The sequence below is a fragment of the Stegastes partitus genome, unplaced genomic scaffold, assembly GCF_000690725.1.
Source record: "Stegastes partitus isolate 25-593 unplaced genomic scaffold, Stegastes_partitus-1.0.2 Scaffold8, whole genome shotgun sequence".
NCBI lineage: Eukaryota > Metazoa > Chordata > Actinopteri > Pomacentridae > Stegastes > Stegastes partitus.
In genome coordinates this window covers 1952140-1975118 of record NW_007577739.1, presented here as the reverse complement: position 1 = coordinate 1975118, position 22979 = coordinate 1952140, and the positions used below count along the sequence as shown (strand labels likewise).

Genomic DNA, 22979 nt, shown 5'->3' with positions numbered 1-22979 from the left:
GGGTCCTTGCACTGGTGTGCTCGGACCCTAATAAGGAAGTGAAACAAATTCTGGTTCTTTAATGTTTGATCATTCTGCAGATACATAGTCGTCAGGTACAGAATCATGACGTACAGCAGGCTCATGGTGACATCTTACAGCTAACATGTTGTGTAGCAGTGAATCTGTCATTTTCTCTACATGACATCAGCCACCAAAGACGAGATGGAGACCTTAGGGCTTGTCCCAATTTGCGTTGGAAATGATGACCTGATTATTTTAATGCTGTTTACTGAGGTACTCATAACTTCTATGACAATCTGCAGTCGAAAATTGTTTTGTCATATTTTGTAGTTACTGCAAAATAACTGCAAGGCTTCAGCAGAAACACTTACTGTCACCACTGGCAGATTATTTCCTGGGTTGATCTTCCAACAGCTGAAAGATGGTCCATTTACAAACAATAAAGTCAAATCTGAAAATCTTCACTATTCAGTTTTCGGTAAATTCCCCTCTTTCTCTCTCCACATCGCTCCTTAAACGTCTGGCACATTTCCAAACAACCACAGCATCCGGATATATTTTCACACATTCAGCGTAACGCTGAACAATCAGCTGACATGTCAAAGTACAAATCCAGCTTTAATCATTCAACAAAACAAACACGACACAGGCAGTCAGTTTCTCACTTCAGATACATCTGATTTGTGGATTTACACAGTTAAAAGATAAAAACTAGTGCAACGACGCTGGTGGGCAGAACTGCTGAGTCATGTGTGAACCCACGTTACAGTGCATTTTGTTAGTTCACAGCTGCAGAGCGAACAGCTAAAAACCACAATAAAAAAATCAAGTTTTTCAAGGTCCTGTTAGTCTTACGCCACAGAGTATGTTCCCGTTTTACCACTAATACACGAATGGCATGTTTAGAACTGCATGCAGATGTTAGTTAATGAACGAAACAATGACTTGTACCTAAGCTCATCCCTGCCGAGGAGTGTGGCGAAATACACATCATATCCAATCACATGCTGGATTTCTTTAATCTGCTGATGTCATTGCATCCAATATAGAGTTCTGACTGACTGTCTTAATATTTAAAAAAATAATTAATGTACACGGAAGAGTTGATTAAAATCTGTATTTCAGCATTTTAAATCTTCGCTCATCTTAGTCTATGCATAGCAACCCACGCCTCCTATTGCTGCGTATCTGGAGGCAGAAATTTAAAGCATAAGATTCACGCGTTGGTCTGCGAGTTTGTTTCAGAGACACTCGGAGAAATCCAGGTCAGTTAAAATGCAGTGAACAGCAGAAACAGGCAACTGCAGTGGAGCACTAAAAATCCCAAACTATCACTATCCCTGACCTAAAAACGTCTGAAGAACAGTTGTAAGCCTAAAAACATATGATTGAGGCAATGCGTTTATCCTGAAATGGACAAAACAGATGATGAGTGATTAGAAACTTCATTTGAGAATAAAACAAAGAGGCAATAATCTAGAGCGGAGCCTTTCCGCTGTCCTGCCTTTGGCATCAGGCACCTCGTCAAAAAGGTGGGATGTGTGTGTAATAATAGGTCCTAGAGCACTGGCAGTTTGATTTCAGAAAGTTGCAGCTATTTCCTAAGTGAGGAGGGCAGCCAGCAGCGCGGGGTAGTTTGGCGTCCCCCAACCTGTCACAGGGTCCCACGACGGGGCAGCACAGAAACCCTTCCCTTGAACCTGCTCGTCCAGGCAGCTCAGGTGACAGCCCTCAGTCACCTGGAGAAGAATGCAAGACATTTATAGAGCAGATAACAACAACACAAGGGGTCTCTTCTTCTAACAAAATGGGTCATTCAATTACCATTCATGAACGTAACCAAAAACCTGGCAGTTATTTGATTTGGGGGCCTAAAGAAGGAATCATGGTTCTCAATTAGGATTTATTGGGCTGATATAAGGGAATACATCTAAGCAAAGCTAGAAAATGACTCAGAATGGGAGATTTCTACACAAAACAAATCTCAACTGAGCTTTAAGGAGTCACTGATAAAACAGAGCGCTGCTGACTTAATCCGAAGTGCTTCGTTGGAGGAAACTAAACTTCTGTTTTTTTGGTCTTTAAAACGTGTGATTTCTCATCCAAGATGCTTCCTCAGTTCTAACCCTGAGGAGGAACTGAGGAAAACATTGTCTACAACCAAAAACAGAAGTCTAGTTCCCTTTTACTCAAGCACTCAGGATTGCCGTGACCCAGATGACTGAGAACCTGCGGACATACTGCTGACTTACATCAAACAGGGCCTGTCCCTTCAGCTTGTAGAGGCGGGGGTTGAGGAAGCCCAGCGAAGACAGACCCTTGAGCAAACGCTGGCCATTGATGAGGGAGAGCATGCCTCCGACCACGGGGGTTGATGCCTGGAGGGGCGAAGAATGAGGTGTAATGAGCCGCATAAAAACAAACGTTCACCGCAACTGATAAGAAAGATTAATCTGCTGTTGCTCCTCGAACACGGCAAAGTGAGGAATGCGGCTGTCCCTGTGCAACCTGTTAATGCTCAACATGACTCGTTTGTGGAGCTCTTGCACCAACAATGACTTGCACTTGACAATATTCCAGCTGCTATTATTTCTAGCTTCTTGAACCAAGCGACATAAACAGCACGGCTTCTCAGATTTTTCAACATTTTGCATCAGTCCATTAGCATTAGCACCAGTCTGAATGTGCTACAACCAGTCCTTGTTGGTTTTGAAATAACTCCATGGTGGTCGACATTCTTTCTGCTTCACTGTCAGTTCTCAGAAATTGGAAGTATCCATCCATCCATCCATTATCTATACACCACCTAGTCCTCACTAGGGTCGCAGGGGGGCTGTAGAGTCCATCCCAGCTGACTCAGGGTGAAGGCAAATTGGAATCATGTGTGGTATAACTTACCGAGGTCCCAGACACCCAGGGGATAGGCACTCTGTTGGTAACCACCCAGTAGTTATCAGACAGAGCAGCCATGTCCGGGTAGGCCCTGCCGCTGGTATTGAAGTACGACTTGGGAGGGAGGGTTGCTTCCACAGTCTTCAGATACCCCTTAACTGCACTGGCCTGTGAGAACACAAACACACAGCACTGTCTGCATCAGTTTGGAAGAAAAAAAATACATGTATGTATGTGACTGAATGCCCCAATAAGCAGCTGACAGGTCGATGATCTGATATCGTTACCTGGTAGTCAGGCATGTCGAAGACGTTGCTGAAGCCTCCTCCGCTGATGTAATCTGTGACTTCATACGTCACCTTGAACGGATTCTTGAACGATGTTCCTCCAACTGTAGTCACATATGGGCTAGGAACGAGAAGCAGTTTCAAGATTATGGCACTACAAATTACAACATTATGTTTTAAGATAAACTCCATCTGTGGCACCGAATCAAGCTTTTTAAACATATTAACAATCTAATGCGTAACACTAAAGCTTCCAGAAGTCCTGTCTTGTGCAGAAAAAGCACAGAAACTGCTTCATTCTCAGAAATTTGAGCTGATGTTTTACCTTGAGGCAGGAAAGCTGGGCCTGAAGGAGTTTTGTTCTTTGCCCATATGTCTGCATCCGGCACCGCTGTCACCTGAACATGACACAAGATCGGGGAGATTACAACTGATGTAACCGTCTTACTGACAACTGGCAGCCTTTCAGCCATTGTTGGAAGCTGTGGAAAAAAGCTGCAGGACAAAAGGTGTCATGTAAGCAGGTTTTCCAGGGCGACCGTGCCACGATGGGCGCCTTATTCAAAACAATAGCGGTGCGTTCATGTTTCATGCGAGCTTAAGATCCAACTGTAAGAACGGAGAACAGCCACAGTCAGGCGACAGGTTGCCAAGGAGACCAAGACTCTAATTTTTGTCACGCGATGAGCTCTTTTGATAAAATGACGGCGTAGTGTTCAGTATTTGTTGAACAACTGTCTTTTATCTTCAGTACCACTAAAAATAGAAATATCCTTTGAAATGGCATAATTAGATAAACCAGAAACAAGAGGCCACAGTCGTCGAATGTAACTTGAGCCAGAAGGTCACAAATGACGCTGAAATGACAAAACAACGAGCTGAAGCTGCCTCACAAACAGGAGCTTTGTTAGCTCAGTGACATATTTGCATATCTTGCTGATGCTATGTGACACCAGTGCAAGTCATTTGGATGAATTCTGCACGTTTGCCCCCATCACGAAACCTAGGAAGCAAAATGAGAAAACATAAAATGTGTTGACGGAGAGCTAATAAGATGGTGCTAACATGCTAAAGATGCTCTCCTTCAATTTAAGTTGTATGTTCATGTTTTAGCAAAGTGCAAAACTAAAACATGAACATTTGTAAAGAAATATATTCAAAATAACTGATATTCCAAAGTAATCCTGCCTTTTGTTTCTGTCATTCAAAAACCAAAAAGCCGTCTTCAGGTCGACAGAGAGCGACAGAGAGGTGTTCGTAAATGCAAACTGTGAAACTTCTGACCAGAAGCAAAGAGCAGAGAGATCCCCCTGACGCCGGCCTTCATGAACTCCGTGTTGATGCGCATCATGTAGGCTGTGGACAGGCTGTCTTCGTCGTCTCCGTAGCTGATGGTGTGAACCCAGGGCAGGTCGGACATGTTGCTGAGCAAAACCATCCACTGCAGGAAGGGCTCCTGGGACTCATGACGACCTGGAGGCAAATGGGAATAAGTATTAAAAGAAAAGAGGAAGACGTAAAATTAGAAATGTGCGTACAGCTGTCCAGGGAGCTGCTTAATGTAATGACTCTCTGTTTTCCCTCACTTGAACTGTAACTCGCTCAGCTGAGCACATTTACTGCAGCTGTTCTATGTTTACCATCTATTCTGTTGACCACGTGTTAGGACGAGCACGTCATTTACATCATTTACTTTTTCACAAACAGATGAGGTGTGACTCTTCGTCCCTTTGTGTGTCAAAGCTCTCCTCTCATTAACCTAAAAACAGAAAGTACACACACACAGCTAAAGCCGCTCTACGTACCTGGATTAGTGAAGACCCACGTGGAGATGTTTGCTCCGGTGCTCATGATGTACTCGACATCCAGACTGGCCTCCAGACCGGCCTTTCCTGCTCCCTGTGTGCCTACGACTCGATCCACCTGAGACATGTGCTGGAAGGTCCCGCCAAACATGTTCATGAACTCAGCCAAGTCGGCGGGGTGGTAGTACTGCTCCAGGAACTACAAGACAAAACAGCTAGCTAAAGTGAAAAAGTACATCAAGTTATATGCTTATATGCATAACAGCGACAGTAAATGTTCCATCCCAGGCTGATGATGTGAGGAGGTCGTACTTGAGCTACAGCCTGGCTGTTGTTCTGATTTGATCCCACGTCAGCTGCTGTCAAGTTATAGCGAGTCCTCAAGATGGCAGGAGTCACTCCGAGGTGCAGCCCCTCCTTATGTGGTTTCTGACCCAAGTCCTGTCCTTTAGGTGGGAGGCGATGAAGCCCTCCGACTGGGGAAGCACATTAACAAAAATTATTATGAATCCTTACCTAAACATAGAGAAATTATAAATGTCAGACACGCTATGGAAAGAGTGCTCACCGAAGTCAAGATGTTGGTGAACGTCATCGTGAACTGAGTACGGAGCTGAAGACCTCACTATAGAGTGGCCGTCCCTGATGTAACGGTGGAACCTACTTCCTGGAAGCAACGTCTCTGCAGCCCTGAGTGCACAAAACAAAACCACATAAAAGTTTAAAAATCCACTCACACATCATTAACATCCATCCATCCATCATCTCTCCACCTTAATCCTCACTGGGGTCATGGGAGGCTGGAGTCTATCCCAGCTGACTCAGGGTGAAGGCAGGTTCACCTGGACAGGTAACCAGTCTATCACAGGGCTACACTTAGAGACAGACAACCAAGCACACTCACATTCACACCTACGGACAATTTAGAATCACCAATTAACCTCAGCATGTTTTTGGAGGAAGCTGGAGAACCCGGAGAGAACCCACGCTGCACGGGGAGAACATGGAGACTCCACGCAGAAAGATCCCAGGTGTCCTCACCGGGACGCAAACCGGCGACCTTCTAGCTGCAAGGCGGCGGTGCTAACCACCGATCCACCTTGCAGCTCCATTAACATACAAACATGTGCAATTTCATGTGAGTTTGTTTAAAAACAACCGACTTGTTGGTAAAAGTGATGTATTGCGACTCCAGTTAAATTTAAATCCACTACTTTTACAGCTGTTTACTGTTAATACAACTATCAAGGTGCTACTTTTAATGAATTCCAACAACCTCGATGTAGATTTATGAATTCCAGCAGTCTGCAGCTCAGTGTTCCTCATTCAAACATTGATTTTTACCAACAACCACAGAATGAGGAAGTGTCTCACTGGGTACTAGCGTGGCCTTTTCACAGCACATACAGCAAAGGAGTAACTGTGTGCCGTAACTGTGTCAAGAGCAAGGGAGTCGAGTAAGCAGAACAAATGTCGCCAAAACAGATATGCTTACTCTGCAGTCATGGTGCACTGTAAAAAGTCCCAAGTGCGAACAGTCAGGCAGTTTGTAATCCCATGACTATGCAGCCAGTGACGCACCACCTTCTGGGTCAGCTCAGACGGACGCACAAGAGCGGCTACTTCCTCCAGGCTGAGGTGTTTACCTGTGGAGGACAAACACATGCCTCTGTCATGACAGAGAAGTGTCTCGTCTTATCAGTCGAGGCTATTTCAGTCCAAGCAATTTATCCCCTGTGATATGTGATAGGCTGCACATGAAGAAGGACAGAGGTGGAAGTCGGTGGTTATGCAAATCCTGCTGGGCATCTCAGCTCAACAAGTGATTATTTTAAAACCTACATTTTCAGGATTGCTTCAGAGCAGATAACACGTGTCAGACTACCGTATTGAGCCGAGTCAGGGTCCGACACCAGTCTGAGCTTCTCCTCCAGCAGGTGAACGTTCTGCTGCTTCAAGGCGAAGGTCAGCTCCAGCTGCTCCGTGGGATCGACCCGACCCACACGGGTCCAGTCCTGCGGTATCCTGGAGAAGGAGGGAGAAGACTTTACTGAAGCTCTCTGAAACATCAGGCTTACATGAGCTTTTTTGAAAGTATGCACCAATAATGGGCCAAAACTGGAAGGGTTCAAGTCCTCACAGCAGATACCACTTTTATAGATTTATAAATGGTTGTACACAAAGGTTTTATTGACTCCTTCATAGTTGAACTTTCAGACAGCTCTCTGTTGTTGATGACAGAGTTTCGTCAAATCAACACAATCATGGGTAAACTTCATGACACAGCAATAAAACAAATGCTTTAAAAAATGCAGGCTTGCTCACAAGACATCCTGGTCGTATTCCAGGTATCCACTCCAGACCAGCGAGCTGAACAGCACAGGGATGGAGAAGGCCAGTCTGTCAGGGACAAACAGGAAACACAGCTTGTAAACAACTTGTGAACAGCTGATGTGTTACTTCAGGGTCACAACAAAAGATGCGGCTCTTCTTCTGAGCCTCAATGTGACTTTGCTCAGTAGGTCAAATTAGGATTTAACGCATTTCTCACCCCGTAGACACACACACAGATAACCTTTACTCATCTCTACACTCCTCACATGTTGTTTACGGCAGCTTTAGCCTCACATGAACACTTTAACCTGCTCGGTTAGCAGCGGCAGCTATCTATCAATGTAGGTCATCGGCAGCGTTACAAAAACACCTCCCGCGCTACACTACAAGTCTCGTTACTCGTTACTCAGAGTTACTCGCTCGTTTCTGAGTTATCGCTGTTAGAAAAACACCCGACTGCGAACTTGTTTGCGGCACTCACAGCGGCTTCATGGTGTCCTCGGCTGCTCCAGTTTTCTGAACTCACCGTTTGTTGAGCTCTGCGTTACAGACGCAGGGGTCACGTGATGCGCCGAAGTCACGTGATCAGCGGCTCAGCGGTTTCTGTTTTCTTTTTTTTGTTTGTTTAATTTAATTTTATTCTGACTTTTGCTATGATATTCGAATACACTTTGAATTTGATAGTTTAAAAAAATGCTGTTCTTAAAAAAAAAAAAAAAAAAAAAAAAAACGAAAATACGGCTGTTTTTAACGGCTTTAACTACGAGAGTCATACAATCCGGGGGGGGAAGCCTATAATAAATCAGCTCAAATAAAATAAATGTTTAAATCACAAATTTATGAAGGAAAAATATATACAGCTGTTTAGATACACATTCGTAATTCTCAAATCATATGTAACAGCTTGAACTGGTCAAAAATATGACAAAACAAATGGACTGAGTTGGAAATTCAAACAGGACATTTGTGTTTTCTGTGATAAAGAAAGAAAAAAAAACCTTTATTGATCCGGCAGCAGGGACACTTTCAGTGTTACAGCAGCAGATAGAAAAAAAAACACAGTGCAGGGGAAAAAAGAGCAGCACAGAAGCATAAGAAGCATAAGTGTTTACAGAAAGTTTTCTATGAAATTGCACAGTGTCCTTATTTACATTATTATTGCAGTTAGTGGGTGGACTGAGCTGCTGGGAGCAGGTTGGATTGAACAGTCTGACTGCAGCAGGAAGGAAGGACCAGCAGTATCTCTCAGTCTGTCACTGAAGGAGCTGCCCAAGGATCTTACTGTTTCCTGCATGATAGACAAAAGCGTTGTCATCATCCTCCTTTCTCCCACCACCTCCACAGGATCAACGGGGCAGTCCAGGACAGAGCTGGCATTCTTAACCAGTTTGTTCTAAATTAGTTAGCTAATTTTTTTTTTCTTAAGTTATTTTTGTTGGGCCTTTATTTGACAGGACAGTAGAGAGAGAGACAGGAAAGTGGGGAGAAGAATGGGGGAGGGACCTGCAGCAAATGACCATGGGCTGGATTTGAACCCACAACTGCTGCATTGGGGACTACAGCACCAGTACGTGGCTCGCCAACTCAACCAGTTGAGCTATAGCAGCAGTCCATGGTCAGCTAATTTTTAAAAGTATATCATATATTAAGATTTTGATAAAACAGATTTTCTTCTTCCCTCTCTTTAATCGTCACATCATGATCTATCTGCTGTCCCTGCATATAAACTATACAAAACCTATATATATACTCATATACTGATAAAATAACCACAGAAGACAAGGAGACATCTAATTGGATTTCCCAGAGGTGCAGGGGCTTATTTGAAAGTAACCCAGTTGCTTCTAAATTCTTCACCAGAGATGCTTTTATGGCAGAAGTTCTTATGGGATTTTTTTTTCTTGTCATCTGTAGTTGTTTAAATGAAAGAAACTTTAATTCTCATCATACAAAACTGACACACACACCATAGCTGAGACTTTTTTGGGGGGGAAAGGTTTATTATGAAAAATTAATTACAGCTGACCGTGGGATCAGAGGTTCTAAACAAAAACTATTTACAGGGACGATCTGGTAGACGGCAGCTCAAGTCTACTGCCTAAAAAAATGCTTTTAAATTTACAACAAATCAAATTGTCTCAACACAAAAATGTGTTCAATTATAATACATAGCTCTGCCGGATGTGTTTAAAAAGCTTTAAATTAAATACTCTGGCACGTGTGTTTGTTTCACACTGATGCAGGAGAAAAATTTGCAACAGCAGTTTTTTTTATTGTGTACGTTTGGTGAGTTAAATGAAGAAAAAGCCTGTATTTCACTGTTGTACTGATTCATGGAAATAGTTTTAGGTGTTTATTTAAAAATGATTCCAGCTCGGACTCCAATCAGTCGTTGTCTGAGAAGTAGAAATCCTCGTCCTCTTCACTTTCAGATGGCGCTTCACCGTGTCCTGGGAACATCTCCCAAACGACAAAGGTATCGCTTTCTAGTTGAGGAAAAAAAAAAAAATAAAGCATTGAGTGCACAACAATAATTGTTTTCAGCTTTGCAATCTGTTCAGTTAGTTTTATTTTAAAACCTAATCCTTGTACAGAACTACAAACATCCTAGAATCAGTTTAAGCAGCTCTACTGGTGTCAGTGCAAACATTTAAAAACTTCTGATTTCTATTTGTTGTAGGAGTACAGTTTTTAAATTCTGAGATGTTCCTGCTCTCTATATAAGTGTAAATTCCCCTCCTGAACATTTTCAGGACACCTACCTGTGTTCACACATCTTTTCATTCTGCGTTTAACTGACGGTGTGGGTGTGAAGCTCTGAAACAAATATAGACAGAAGGTGTTTTACTCCAATTAGAAATTAAAATCTGCATGTGCTTAACATCACCAGAATGTTAGAGATGAACTCCAATCTCCTCAGAAGTCGATACCTTTGGAGGAGGCGAGCGCTTGCAGACGTTAAACCGACTTTTCTTCATCCTCTTCTGCAGCTGATACACGTACTTGTCGTCGTTCCTTTCAAATCAAGAAAGTGGTTATTTGTCTGTGATCGACTTTTACGAGTTAAAAACACACGAGTCGGCCTCAGCTACCTGTTTGGAGAACCCATCATGCCGGGAGTGATATGTGGACACTGAGGAGTCTTTGCTTCGGCGAGACACGACGACGTCGGCGTCGTGGGTTCCAGCTCCGTACAGTTGTGGTCATCGCTGGGGCACAAGGAGGGCATCTGCACACGGAGACAACACAACGGGTCGGTCACACACCTTGTATATAAAAATAAAACCTTTGTGAAACCAAAAAAAAACTGCAGGAGACGAACCTCAAACCGTTTATTCTGCATGTATGCTGAGCTGAAGACATCATCGACGTCTTCTTTGGGCATGTTCTCCAGGAACTGACGCACCTGCTGCTTCCTCCTTAAGGTTCCCACTCGGGCGGATATCAGAGGATTATCTGCAGCTGGACGCACATTCAAACATTAACTCAGTCTGACAAGCACAACATGTTATTGATCACTGGTTCACTGAAAAACTGGACTTCATAATCGTTTTATTCAACTTCATGTGACCTCTTCTAAATGTCATATCTTTGGACCAAACCTTTGAACATGAACATCACACAAACCAGTCCATTGTCTACATCCTAATGATGACCGTTCTCTACCTGGAGGTTTGGCTGCTTCCACCTTTTCCTTTTTGGGTTTCTTGGCATTTTTAGCTGGAGTCTGTGATGCTCCCTGGGACGTGTGCTGGTTGTGGCACTCCTCTGTAGAACGTGTTCCCACCATCCTCGCTACCTTTGCCCAGTAACCTGCCGTGTGTTTGGGATAGTAGGACACCGCCCTGGAAAACAGAACCACACACAGGCATGAACACATCCACCAAAGAACCACGAACCTGTAATTCTCCTTCTGTGAGAGCACCAAACTCACTCTTGTAGCTTCAGCAGCTCTTCGTCGGTCCATTCATCTCCATCCTGTTCATGTGGAGTAACTCTGCTGCTTTTGTCTGCCTTGTGTTTCCTGCCAGATTGTGCCGATTTAGGCAAAGGCTTCGTGGGTGGCGACTGGTTGGTGTATCTGCTCGGTTTGTGTTTAATTTGGGCCTCGTCGCTATGTTTTCTTATTCTGGTCCTCTTCTTGACTCCTCTCTCCTTGGGGGACGCTGACGACCGCTTTGACAAAGACGCGTGGTTCGGTGGTGACTTGGTTCGAACGTTTCCGCTTTTGCCCCGTTTCTTTCTCGTAGCGGAAAACTCATCATCAGAAGATGTGCGCTCATTGATCGGGGGAGTTTCTGGGGAACTTACGACAGCCATTTTCCTCCCTGACACTCTCACTGAAGACCCGTTGGTGTTGTGCGTTTGCTTTTTTGATCGTCGTGTTGAAGACTTTCCGAGTTCACTTTGATTTTGCGGGAGAGTGTCCCCTTTAGCTGGATACCTCTGGCTGGACCTTGTTCTACCACACCACTCCTCAGGACTGCCGAGTGTCTCTACAACAGGTTTAGGTGAGCTGGAGGGCTTCTGGTCAGGCTTCATATTGGCTCTGATACGATTTGGAGGCTTGGCCTTCCTGCGTAGCACTGATGCACCCTCGTTGTTGGCAGATTCGCTTTGCTTCCAGCCTTAGAACAAAGAGAACAGGTTGTCATTAGCGATGCACGATGTTAAAATTTCAGGCCGATACTGATATTTAGATTTTTGATATAACCGATATTATCGATGTCAATATTCAATTTTTGTTCACACCGAAAAATGAGTATCAGTAAGCACTGTGAGAACGTGAAAACTATTCAAAAGAAGTCCAAATTAGACCACATAGTGTTCTTTATTACGTAACAAAAGTAAAACATATTTAAACATATTTCAACATATTTAAGTCCAGGACCATTTAGGTAAAAACATCTGTGAAATAGCAGCGATATCAAATGTAGAGACGAAGGCGCTGATGTTAGACTAAATTTGTTCATCAGACCGATACTGACATATCAGAAAAACACACCAATATCGGCCGATACCGATGTGGACGCCGATATATCGTGCATCCCTAGTTGTCGTGCAGCTTTTTATCTCACAGGGTTAAACTACAGCTTCTTGGGCATCTTTACCTTCACTGCAGGGCAGAAACACGCTGACAGGTTTCTGTGACTTCCTCGCAGACGGCGTTGTAGTGACCTGTGAGAAATAGAAATAAGGCAGAAATATCAACTGTTTGTTCATCGAGAACGCTCTGTTACTCAGGTGGGCCCAGCTATAGGTGCTTACAGGTTTGCAGATGGAGGTGTCGTAACACTCGTGGATGGTGACGTTCATGAATGCGTCTAGAATGACTCTCCCGCCTTTCCAGTATTCCAGAGGTGGTTTGATCACCCGACCACTTCTAGACACTTTTGCACTGGAGGAGGAGTCGGGAGGACACGAATCAGCTGAAGGAGACGAGAAAATAAACACAAACATTACTTCAGATGCTATTACACGAGTCACACAAGCCCTACGTTGGTTGGACAAGTTCTCCTTCGTACTTACGTGTTCCCAAAGCTTGTTGCCTGTGTCGCTTCACAGTGCGGTTAATCGAAGCCTCAGGTTTTGCCTTCGCTGTGACGCCTCTCCCTTTGGTGTTCTTCTCCATTCCTCTGCGAGATCAAAACAAAATTTAGCTTAAAAAAACACTTCATTTCCCTTCTCACACCCCCGACAAAAACAACGGACATGACATGAATATTCTTACTCTCTCGGCTCTGACAGCAGCTTCTCATAAAGCTCCTTCCAGTTTGGAGGGAAACCATTCACAAACTTTTTCAAAAACCACTTGGGAAAGTCTGACGGCAAAAAGGAGAGAAAAAAAAATCTTAACCCATGTAACTCTACAGGCAGCTTTGCTTCGTGTTTTATGTATTTTTGCCAAAGTGCTGAACAGGTTTACCAGAGACGACATCTATTTTCATCTTCCCCACCAGAATGTAAACCCTCCCGGAGACGGTGTTCAGCACAGACGCAGAAATCCGGTCCACGATGATGTTACTGTTCCACGGGATGTTGTCCTCCCTACGAGGAAAAGGTGAGCGAAGAAAAACCACACAAAAGGTCAAAAAGGGCCTAAAAGTCTGGAATGAACCACAAAGGTGTCCGTGACGTATTTGAAAGTTAGTTCTAATTGTGTTCTTCTTGTCAAATATTCCTAATATATAAAATGATGACATCTCTACAAACACCTACCTGTGGATTCCATCAACAAACAGGCCTTTAGGATTCTTCCTCAGGAACCACTTTTTGAGATAAATCACACTTTCCTGCCAAAAGGAAAGAAAAAATCCCAATAAAGAAAAAACAACAACTTCTCTAACAGAAAACAAACTATCGCTGACTTCTGTTGCCCATATGATGAAATCAGTTGAATTTTCTGTGTTCAATCCCCACTAGACGTCACTCCACTCAAATTTCTACTCACACTTGGGAAATTTGCTTGCTTGGGCCATTTGTTGCGCTTGAACACGGCCTCGTTTTTCTTCGGTATGGAGACGTGCGGAGAATTCAACACAAGTGGGTCCTCGAGCAGAACAGGCTGTGGTGCTACCGCGAGGTTTGAGGCGTCCTCTGAGGGATCCGTGTCTGACTGACTGTCAGGCGAGTCCACTTGGTACTGGTGTGAAGGAACTACACTTTCTGGAGCACTTCTCTCCTCCATCTCGCCCACGCTGTGAGCTGTGGAGAGAGGAGCGTCTCTGGACTGATGGAAATTACCTACAGACAAAAAAAAGCCTCACTGTAAACAAAGCCATGTTGTGCAGCGTGGCACGGGAAAAAACTCAACAACAACTATGTCTGAAATAACACAACAATAAGCTTTCTGCATTTGTCTTCGCACTTCATTACACACTCACCACCATTGAAGAGGTCCCTTCTGCTGCTGGTACAAACTTCCTGTGGTTCCTTTTTACTTTCCCTCTCCTTCATGTAAGCAAACATCTTTGCTGGGGACATTGCAGGAAGCCTTCCAATAATAGCACCACAACCTGCTCAGAAACAGGATATGAATTTAAAAAAGAGTCAATTTCTTCCTCTTAATCAGTGGTTCTCAAACTTTTTGAGCCACGACCCCCAAGATAACATAAGTTTGTGACCCCCAATTTGAATTTTTAATATCTCATGAGTAATAACTTTGTTGTTAATGAATTAATGCATCAAAAATTAATGTGTTAACTCCACAGATTAATCTCTTTAGATTAACACTTTAATTTTCTTTTGAATGAATGAATTGAATTTATTTCAAACAAATGAAAGGGAAAAAACGAAAACAAAAGAAAATAATCTAAAAAAAGAGCAAAAAAAAGAATAATAATAATAATATCACATAATCAAATCATAATATTAACAAGTCTGAAAAAGCAGTGGGAAACAGTATACACTTTTAATTTTGACAGCCCTAATACACATTTATTTAATAAAAGTAGTCTTTATTTTTATTTTTTACAAATGACCTGGCGACCTCCTGAAATTGTCTTGGGACCCCCATGGGGGCCCCGACCCCCAGTTTGAGAACCACTACTCTAAATGATGACAGAAGGGAAAAAGACAAATAACTTACGTTTCTCTGTGATGGATCTTGGCGGTGGGAGCGTAGGGTCATGGATCATCCCTGACAGATCTTCAGAGGATCTTCTAACGTAACCCAGGTCCTGGGTCTTGTCGTGGACGTTGTCCTCACTGAGAGCAGATGCTGTCCTGCCTGGGGGCTGACTTAGAACTTTACTGCTCACCTCCTCAGTCCTGTTAAAGACTTTCTTAAACTCCTGCTGGTCCAGTTTTCTCTTCCTCAGCCTTTTCCTCATGGGGGAGAACATACTGGCTAGAGACATGGGTGTGTTGAGAGGAGCACATCCTTCTCCAGATGTTCCACAGTCACTCGCTGGCTGCGTCTTTACTGGAGTCCTGCTGCACAAAGCATCCGAGGTCCTGATCTCAGGTAGCTCTTGGTGGATCCGGTTTCTGTTGACCGGAAAGAAGGGCTGAGACATAGTCGTTGACTCCAGAAAAGCTCTCTCTCTTCGCCTGTGTCCCATCTCGTCCTCTGGAGGCGTCTCCTCCAACGGTTTGCTGCTGATGTCTGAATATAAACACCCGAATGTTTTCTGTGGACTCGATATGGGCGACAGAGTCAGTGCCTGCGCTTCACTGCGATAAGAACCGAACCTGTGGTTCTCCTTGAGCTCATCAGAGGCCCAGTTGCTCTCCGTTTTCTTGCTGGGTGTATTGAACTCGGCTCCGTGTTTCTCTCTGACGGTACACAGCAGATCCTCGCTGGTGAAAATCCCCTCCTTTGCGGACATCGCTTCTCTCTGCACTTTGGATTTTAGTTTCGCAAACACCTTGGCAGGAGATTCAAACCGCGGCGTTTGATGTTGTAATACATGATGATAGGACGCCATGGTTCGGGCGAAAAGTTTACTAGTTGTTATGCATCCGAGGCGTGAGCTAGCAGCTAGCAGCTAGCCCGCAAATTTCAAATTTCTCATCACTGCCGCCTTTGGCTGGAAACTGGTGACGTACTTCCACAACAAGTGCGTCACTTCCTCCCTTCTTCTTCTTCTTCTTCTTCTTCTGTTGTTATTTTTCGTTCTTGCTCAAAAGACACACGAAAAGAAATAAGTAGAAGAAGGAAAGTGATTCGTAAAAAATTAAAATAAAGCAAAGTTAAAAACAAACAAACAAACAAAAAAAACCCCACACACATTACACAAAATATACGAAAATAAGATACAGATAAAAAATAAACAGTAAAGATAATAAACAGATGTGAGGAACATATTTTTGTTCTTTGCTTTTGCTTTTTCGGTCCTTTACTTCTTCTTAAAGATAAACTTTATTGATCTCTCTCCGTGGAATTTCACACAGACACAAGCAGAAGGGTAGAAGTAAAAGATAAAAAATTAAGCAAAAACAAAAGCCAAGACAAACAATACAAAACACAGAATAAAGTTTTTTTTTAACTATTGTAAAGATAATTAAGACTATACATAGTACGTACAATTGCCTATATACAGATATGACAAACAAATGTCCTTTTACTCACTACTTGTTTGACATACTGCACGTGTAAGCATGATAGAGGTAATACATGTTTTCATCAGGGGAGGGCAGTAAAACATGAAGGAGCCTCTAAACTACCAAAATGTGTTCAAGAAGAAGAAGGAGCTTACTGCGCATGTGCAGATTCGCATTACAGTCAAACTTCCGGAGTCGGGTTGTTGTTTTGCTGGTTGTCAGTCTGTCTGAGTGGTAACAGTAAACGGAAAAGGTTGTTTTATTTTTGTATATATATTGACAGTCGACTGTCACAACTGGAACGACTTTTTTTGTTTTTTTTACTGAACAAACATCTGGATATAAAGTGTTGTCGCCGGTTTACAAACTCCGCGGTGACCGGACTGATGCAACATGGCAGCAACTGCTGTCACCAGGTGTCTGCTGTCAGCACTCAGGACTCGGTGTCAGAGCCGCGGACTGAGCTCTGTGGCAGAGAGGACAGTCAGCCGAGGGTCCTCTGGGGTGGTGTGTAACCACAGGGAGCCAGAAGGGGACACAAGCCTGGACAGGAGAGCTGCTGCTGGGGACAGAGGAGGTGGTCGGGACGGCAGCAGCAGCAGCTCCCCGCTGGTGAAGTCGGTGTCGCTGGGTTTGGGTCTGTGTGCTGCGGCGGTTCTGGACAGTCAGAAAGAGGACAAAAGAGTCTCGGTGTCAGGACGGTGTCTTGAATTAATCCTGCCTTCAGCTCAGTGTGCTTCCCCCTTTAAACCCGACAGCCCCCGGTACAGATACAACTTTATTGCAGATGTGGTCGAAAAATCCACTCCAGCGGTGGTTTACATCGAGATCGTGGGCAGGTGAGCTGATTATTAATTCATCAGGTAGTACACTGTAAATAATAAATATATGTATACTGTCATAGAGGGCAGAAACCAGCACATATTCACATGCAGGGAGCAGGAACTCGATCATGTAGACACCTCAAACAGAAGATGAGTTTATCAGAATGCTTAATTTAAACATGACATTTAATTAAGACATTGATTAATCATCTTAGCAATACACCTCAGTCATGTCATACTTGATTAATGTCACCAACAGCAGTTCCCTCACTGCTATTTAACAGCTGCTGATCACAAGTTGTCCCCCATCATATTAACAATAAGCACTCAAGGACACTTTTTAGTTCTTCTGCCAAGTCAGCGTGGCAGACGCTGACAGCACTTGGATTTGACAGGAGAAGCAAAAAGCAAGCTGGACTGTACTGGCAGCCAAGCGAAGTACAGGTCGCACACATTCAGGCCTTGTATTTATGGTAAATGGGAAATGGACTGCACTCATACAGCACTTTTCTATTTTACCAGTGCTTTACAATGTGTTTCTCATTCACACACACATTCACACACCAATGGCCACAGAGCTGCCATGCCAGGTGCTGCCTGCCATTGGGAGCAACGTCAGGTTCAGTGTCTTGCCCAAGGACACTTCAACTGTGGAGGGGATTGAACCGCCAACCTTACGATCAGAGGACAACCTGCTCTACCACCTGAGTAACAACTTGCTTGTGGTGACATAGTTTACTTTGTGGGGGTGTACATCAAATGATGTGGTCGGGCTCTAAACAGGATTCTTCTCACCAGCTCTTGGGAAAGCTGTCTGTTAAATATAGATAATATCTGTTTTCCTCTTAATAAAAAAAACCCAAATGGTGGTTTTCTCAACTCAGCTCAGCTTTTTCCAGCCTTAATGAAATCTGCTGCTGTTACTGTTTTACAGACACCCGTTTTCAGGAAGAGAAGTTCCGGTGTCCAACGGCTCTGGTTTTATCATCAGCAGCGACGGTCTCATCGTCACCAACGCCCACGTCGTGGCCAACAAGAGAGGCGTCCGTGTGAAGCTCACCAACGGAGACACGTACCACGCCTCTGTGCAGGATGTGGATCCGGTGGCAGATATCGCCACCATCAAAATCACTGCAAGGGTGAGCAACAAAAAAAATAAAACATACAATAATGTTGGACAATGAAATGTACGTCTGTGTTTGTTTGTCTTATGAAGAGGTGACCGAAGCTCAGAGACTCAGATTATGATTGAATCTGAAAAGAAAACCGAAGTAAATAAAATCAGATGATCGATGATAACATTCGGATGCAAAAATTTTTTTTGAGAATATACATTTGCATTTTTTTTTACTATGATATGATATAATTTTATATCTTTTTTTGTGTATTTCTATATAATTATTGATTTTGTGCGACAGTGATAAAACAAGTTCCCCTGTGGATCAATAAAGTTGATGTAAGTCTGTCTAAAAAAAGAAAAAAAAATGGTTTCAGGTCATATCATGCAGGGAGCCTGTGATGGGATCAAAACCAGCAACGTTGTTATTGGATTTGAATGAATCAGTGTTCAAACTTCATTCTTGGGATTATATTATTGTGATCTTAGGATTCTTCAGTGTGTGTTGTCAGGAGGATAAATCTGTTTGATGAGAAAATAAAGCAGTGTTAAGATCCAGAACTTCACATGCATCAGAAAACTCAGCCTCTGTTTCATCGGTGAGACAGTCGCTGCTAAACCTCCTGTTCCCTCTGTGGAAAACAACTGCATCTTTCATGGTTATTAAATGAGAATAACAAGACTGTGAGCTTCATCAGAAGTCTTGTGTTCTTCTAATTTGAACCAGTCCTGTTGTAGAAAAAGTTATGGTTGACCCGACGTCTTTATAAGAAGTAGGCCACTAAAGGCATACAGGCCATAACAGCGAGAAAAGTGGGACACAGATGAAATAGAAGCTCTCATTTATCGCTGCTCTGTGTTTCCTCCCCTGCCATGCAGAATCCTTTACCCACGCTCACGCTCGGCCAGTCGTCTGGCGTCCGACAGGGAGAGTTTGTGGTGGCCATGGGGAGCCCGTTCGCTTTGCGGAACACGATAACATCAGGGATTGTGAGCTCGGTGCAGAGAGGCAGCAAGGAGCTGGGTCTGTCGAACCCCAACATGGAGTACATCCAGACGGACGCTGCCATCGATGTGAGTGTTCCACAGCCTTTTGTTTCCGTTTGGGCTTTTTGCTGTGACGCAGAAATGGCTCATGTGTCTCTTAACGTCACGTATGACTGATTTGTTTTGCAGTTTGGAAACTCTGGAGGTCCCCTGATTAATTTGGTGAGTCACACAAGTGCTTATTCAAGTGTGTGTTTATGCAGAACCGTAGTGTGGCAGGAAAACAACTGGAATGAACTGGTTGTCTGCAGAAATGGTCATAAAATGTGATCTGAGGTGAAGCCTGGGATTCCATACCTGGACCTTAGCTTGATAATGACAAACCAGTGGACAAGAACAACACATGATTCATTAGTTAAACTAGATTGTTCATAGGTGTAATGTTGCTGAAGATCTTACCGTGTTTTAAGGTGCAGACCATTAACTTATGTCTCCTTCTAACAGGACGGTGAAGTCATCGGTATAAACACCATGAAAGTAACAGCAGGGATCTCCTTTGCAATCCCATCCGATCACGTCAAAACGTTTCTTGAGCAAGCAGCAAAAAAAAGGAGTAAGAGCACACCAAGCATCACCTTTTTCCATTAGTCTCTTGTTTAGAGTGTCTCACACATCCTGTCCTGCTTCTCTAAGGTTCCTGGTTTGGCGAATCGGCAGCAAAGCAGCGGTACATCGGCGTTATGATGCTGACGCTGACATCGAGGTAAAGGCTTCGTCATCATTAATGCCTGAATAGTCAGAGTCAGAAGCTTTTTATTGCCAAGTGAGCTCACACACAAGGAATGTGGCGTGGGGAATGGTACACAACAATAACAAGACAGGAATAAATCTAGAAATCTAGATCAAAGAAATTCTAAATAAAATAGGTAAAAGAAAAGTATAAAAGTATTACGTGAGTAAAAAGTGCTGTGAAAAGAGACATAAACCAAGTAATAAGTTAGTTTAAATTATAATATTGCACAGTCAGAGGAGTCTTTAGTGGTTTACTGACTGTTCATGAGGGAAGAAGCTGCTCCGGTGCCGGGATGTTCTGGTGCTTAGAGACCTGAAGCGCCGGCCGGAGGGCAGCAGGTCAAAGAGGAACCTCGTGACAGCAGGGGGCAGTGTTGTGTTTCAAACCAGCCGGGTTTCTGTTTTGTGTCTTCAGCATCATCACTGAGTTGAAGTTGAGAGACTCGTCGTTTCCTGACGTGACACACGGCATCCTGATCCACCGAGTCATCATGGGCTCCCCGGCCGACAGGTGAGCTGAGCTGCCATGTGGGGAATCGATAACGGATGGTTTACTGTCATGTTTCAGACTAATGAGGTGCTGCATTTAACCTCATGCATGTTTGCAGATACATGACAGGCTGCTGTCTCACAGACGGTGCAGGACATGTTTACCATACACATGCATGACAGATGTTTCTGTTTTATGCTACATGTAGCTGCATCAAATCAAAACTCTGACACTTGCTTACAAAACCACAATGAGAACAGCTCCCTGCTACCTGAACCCTCTCATTCAGGTCTACACTCCCTCTGCTCACTAACTCGTTTAACAAAAGCCTCCTGATCCAACCACCACAACAGGGCCCGAGGTTGACAGCTAGACTCTTCTCCTCTGTGGTGGAACGAGTAATAGCTGTCATAGATATGGTCTCTCACAACATCCATCCATCATCTCTACACCTTAATCCTCACCAGGGTCATGGGGGGTGGAGTCTATCCCAGCTGACTCAGGGTGAAGGCAGGTTCACCTGGACAGGTAACCAGTCTATCACAGGGCTACACTTAGAGACAGACAACCAAGCACACTCACATTCACACCTACGGACAATTTACAATCACCAATTAACCTCAGCATGTTTCTGGACTGTGGGAGGAAGCCGGAGAACCCGGAGAGAACCCACGCTGCACGGGGAGAACATGGAGACTCCACGCAGGAAGATCTCAGGTGTCGTCACTGGGATGCGACCTGCGACGGTGCTAACCACTGAGCCACCTTGCAGCCCGACATTGTTGATGTAGTGGTCAAAATAAGTAGCATTCACTTCTGTTCGTGATCTTGTTCCAGAGCTGGCATGCTGCCAGGAGACGTGGTGGTGGAGATCAACGGGGTCAAGGTGAACACGTCGGAGGAGATCTACCAGGCAGTCCGCAGCAGCGACAGCATCACGATGGTGGTGCAGAGAAGAAACGAGTTGCTCCGACTGCAGATGACTCCTGAATACACGGAGTAATCCCACGATTTGCTAACTTCCTGTTAGCCCGATGGACAGAAAACCACGTTGTTGGTTCACGTACAAGAGACAAGAGAACGGTGAAACCAAACAGCGACTGTGGTCAAATCTGTATGCAGCCGAGTAAAGACTTAACGAAGCTGCGGTTTTTGATTACTTTTGTTCATGTGAAGGAAAGTGGAGCTACAGTTATGCTTCTACAGTGTCGGTATTTCACTTCCTGTCTCTGAACGTCCTCTTCACTTGGCTGAAGGCTGTTAACTCGTCACATTTTCAGTTTGATTCATCAGAAATCTGCCAACGTCTGAATGATGAGTCCAGTGTTCCTCTGTGGTTATCTACCTCTGCAAAAGGCTTCGTTACTGTAATGATTTGCCCAAAAACGCAGCATTTGTGAAATAAAACTTAACACAACCTGAAGCCGTGTACTTTAGTAAAGCCATTTAATGTTAGACAGCAAAAAGAAGCATGAGAGACCCAACACTATGGCAAGGAACAATGGTATTAAACTGACTACCATCAGGTGAGCAAAGTTGTTGGACAAGTCACAAATGTTACTACGATGACGATGATTACACGAGTAAAATATGAATCGATGAGACTTATTGACTGCTCCGAGTATGTCACGCACAGTAAAGACCAGAACCATGAATTCACTTCATGTAAGAGGAAACTGCCGACTCTGCATGATGACGAGTACATAAAAAAAAAAGAAAGTGACGAGGTTACTGCCGAGATTTCATTGAGAGCTTTGAAGCCGTACAGAGTAAGTTCAGATTTCCCTGGTATATGTACAGTAACACACACACTTACAGTAAAGTAATATAGTGACATGTACTGGACTGCTACACAATTAAATGTATTTACCTCAAAGACTGATAGCTATTAAATCGAGATAACATTTAAACCACGTCAGGTTTAAACAATATGTTCATACTTCTGGACTAAAGACATCTTGTTAGGTACGAGTACTACAACATACAAGTATGGGACAAGTATGGGAGGAAAAATAAAATTGTTCAAATCCCATTAAAACTACTTTAAAAAGGCTTAATATATATTGCTGGTAATATTTTTCTTTTTAAGAAAATATAAATTGTGCGACTGAAGCTTACAATACACTGCTGGCAGTAGCGCCAGGTTCTGTGGTGACCTGCTGGAAAAGGGTCATCTGTCGAGGCGCTGTGTGCTGACAAACTCCCTGGAGGAGGAGAGGAAAAAACAAACTGGAAAAAAAAACAAAAAACAACTGGACATCTCATGATGCCTGAATAATCCCTTGCGCTGAAACCCGGATGCTGCTATGGTGTTTGTCACCTTGGAATGCTGCAGATATCACGTGATGTGCACAAACAGCAGCCAAACTATAGTCGAACTCATACAGATACATAAATAAGGGG

At 43.7% G+C, this 22979-nt stretch overlaps 3 protein-coding genes across 3 annotated transcripts; 1 reads left to right on the top strand and 2 right to left on the bottom strand.

The window, feature by feature from the left end:
* Positions 1-39: 39 nt before the first annotated feature.
* Positions 40-7872, bottom strand: tpp1 (tripeptidyl peptidase I). Its single transcript, XM_008284023.1, has 13 exons — positions 7803-7872; positions 7313-7387; positions 6873-7012; positions 6483-6633; positions 5556-5677; positions 5300-5463; positions 4988-5186; positions 4467-4655; positions 3508-3580; positions 3183-3303; positions 2902-3063; positions 2256-2381; positions 40-1742 (listed from the first exon to the last, which is right to left on the bottom strand). Exons 1-13 carry the CDS (start codon positions 7811-7813, stop codon positions 1605-1607), a joined length of 1671 nt encoding a protein of 556 aa, XP_008282245.1. The 5' UTR covers positions 7814-7872; the 3' UTR covers positions 40-1604.
* A 1428-nt stretch (positions 7873-9300) lies between these two features.
* Positions 9301-15812, bottom strand: mis18bp1 (MIS18 binding protein 1). The gene is made up of 16 exons (XM_008284011.1): positions 14910-15812; positions 14206-14337; positions 13773-14065; positions 13541-13614; positions 13248-13369; positions 13053-13143; positions 12851-12957; positions 12590-12750; positions 12433-12499; positions 11256-11949; positions 10988-11166; positions 10644-10783; positions 10414-10550; positions 10252-10336; positions 10084-10138; positions 9301-9807 (listed from the first exon to the last, which is right to left on the bottom strand). Exons 1-16 carry the CDS (start codon positions 15748-15750, stop codon positions 9707-9709), a joined length of 3279 nt encoding a protein of 1092 aa, XP_008282233.1. The 5' UTR covers positions 15751-15812; the 3' UTR covers positions 9301-9706.
* A 737-nt stretch (positions 15813-16549) lies between these two features.
* Positions 16550-22296, top strand: LOC103358855 (serine protease HTRA2, mitochondrial-like). Its single transcript, XM_008283999.1, has 8 exons — positions 16550-17205; positions 18125-18329; positions 19187-19381; positions 19484-19516; positions 19799-19907; positions 19988-20057; positions 20502-20597; positions 21414-22296. Exons 1-8 carry the CDS (start codon positions 16760-16762, stop codon positions 21577-21579), a joined length of 1320 nt encoding a protein of 439 aa, XP_008282221.1. The 5' UTR covers positions 16550-16759; the 3' UTR covers positions 21580-22296.
* Positions 22297-22979: the final 683 nt, after the last annotated feature.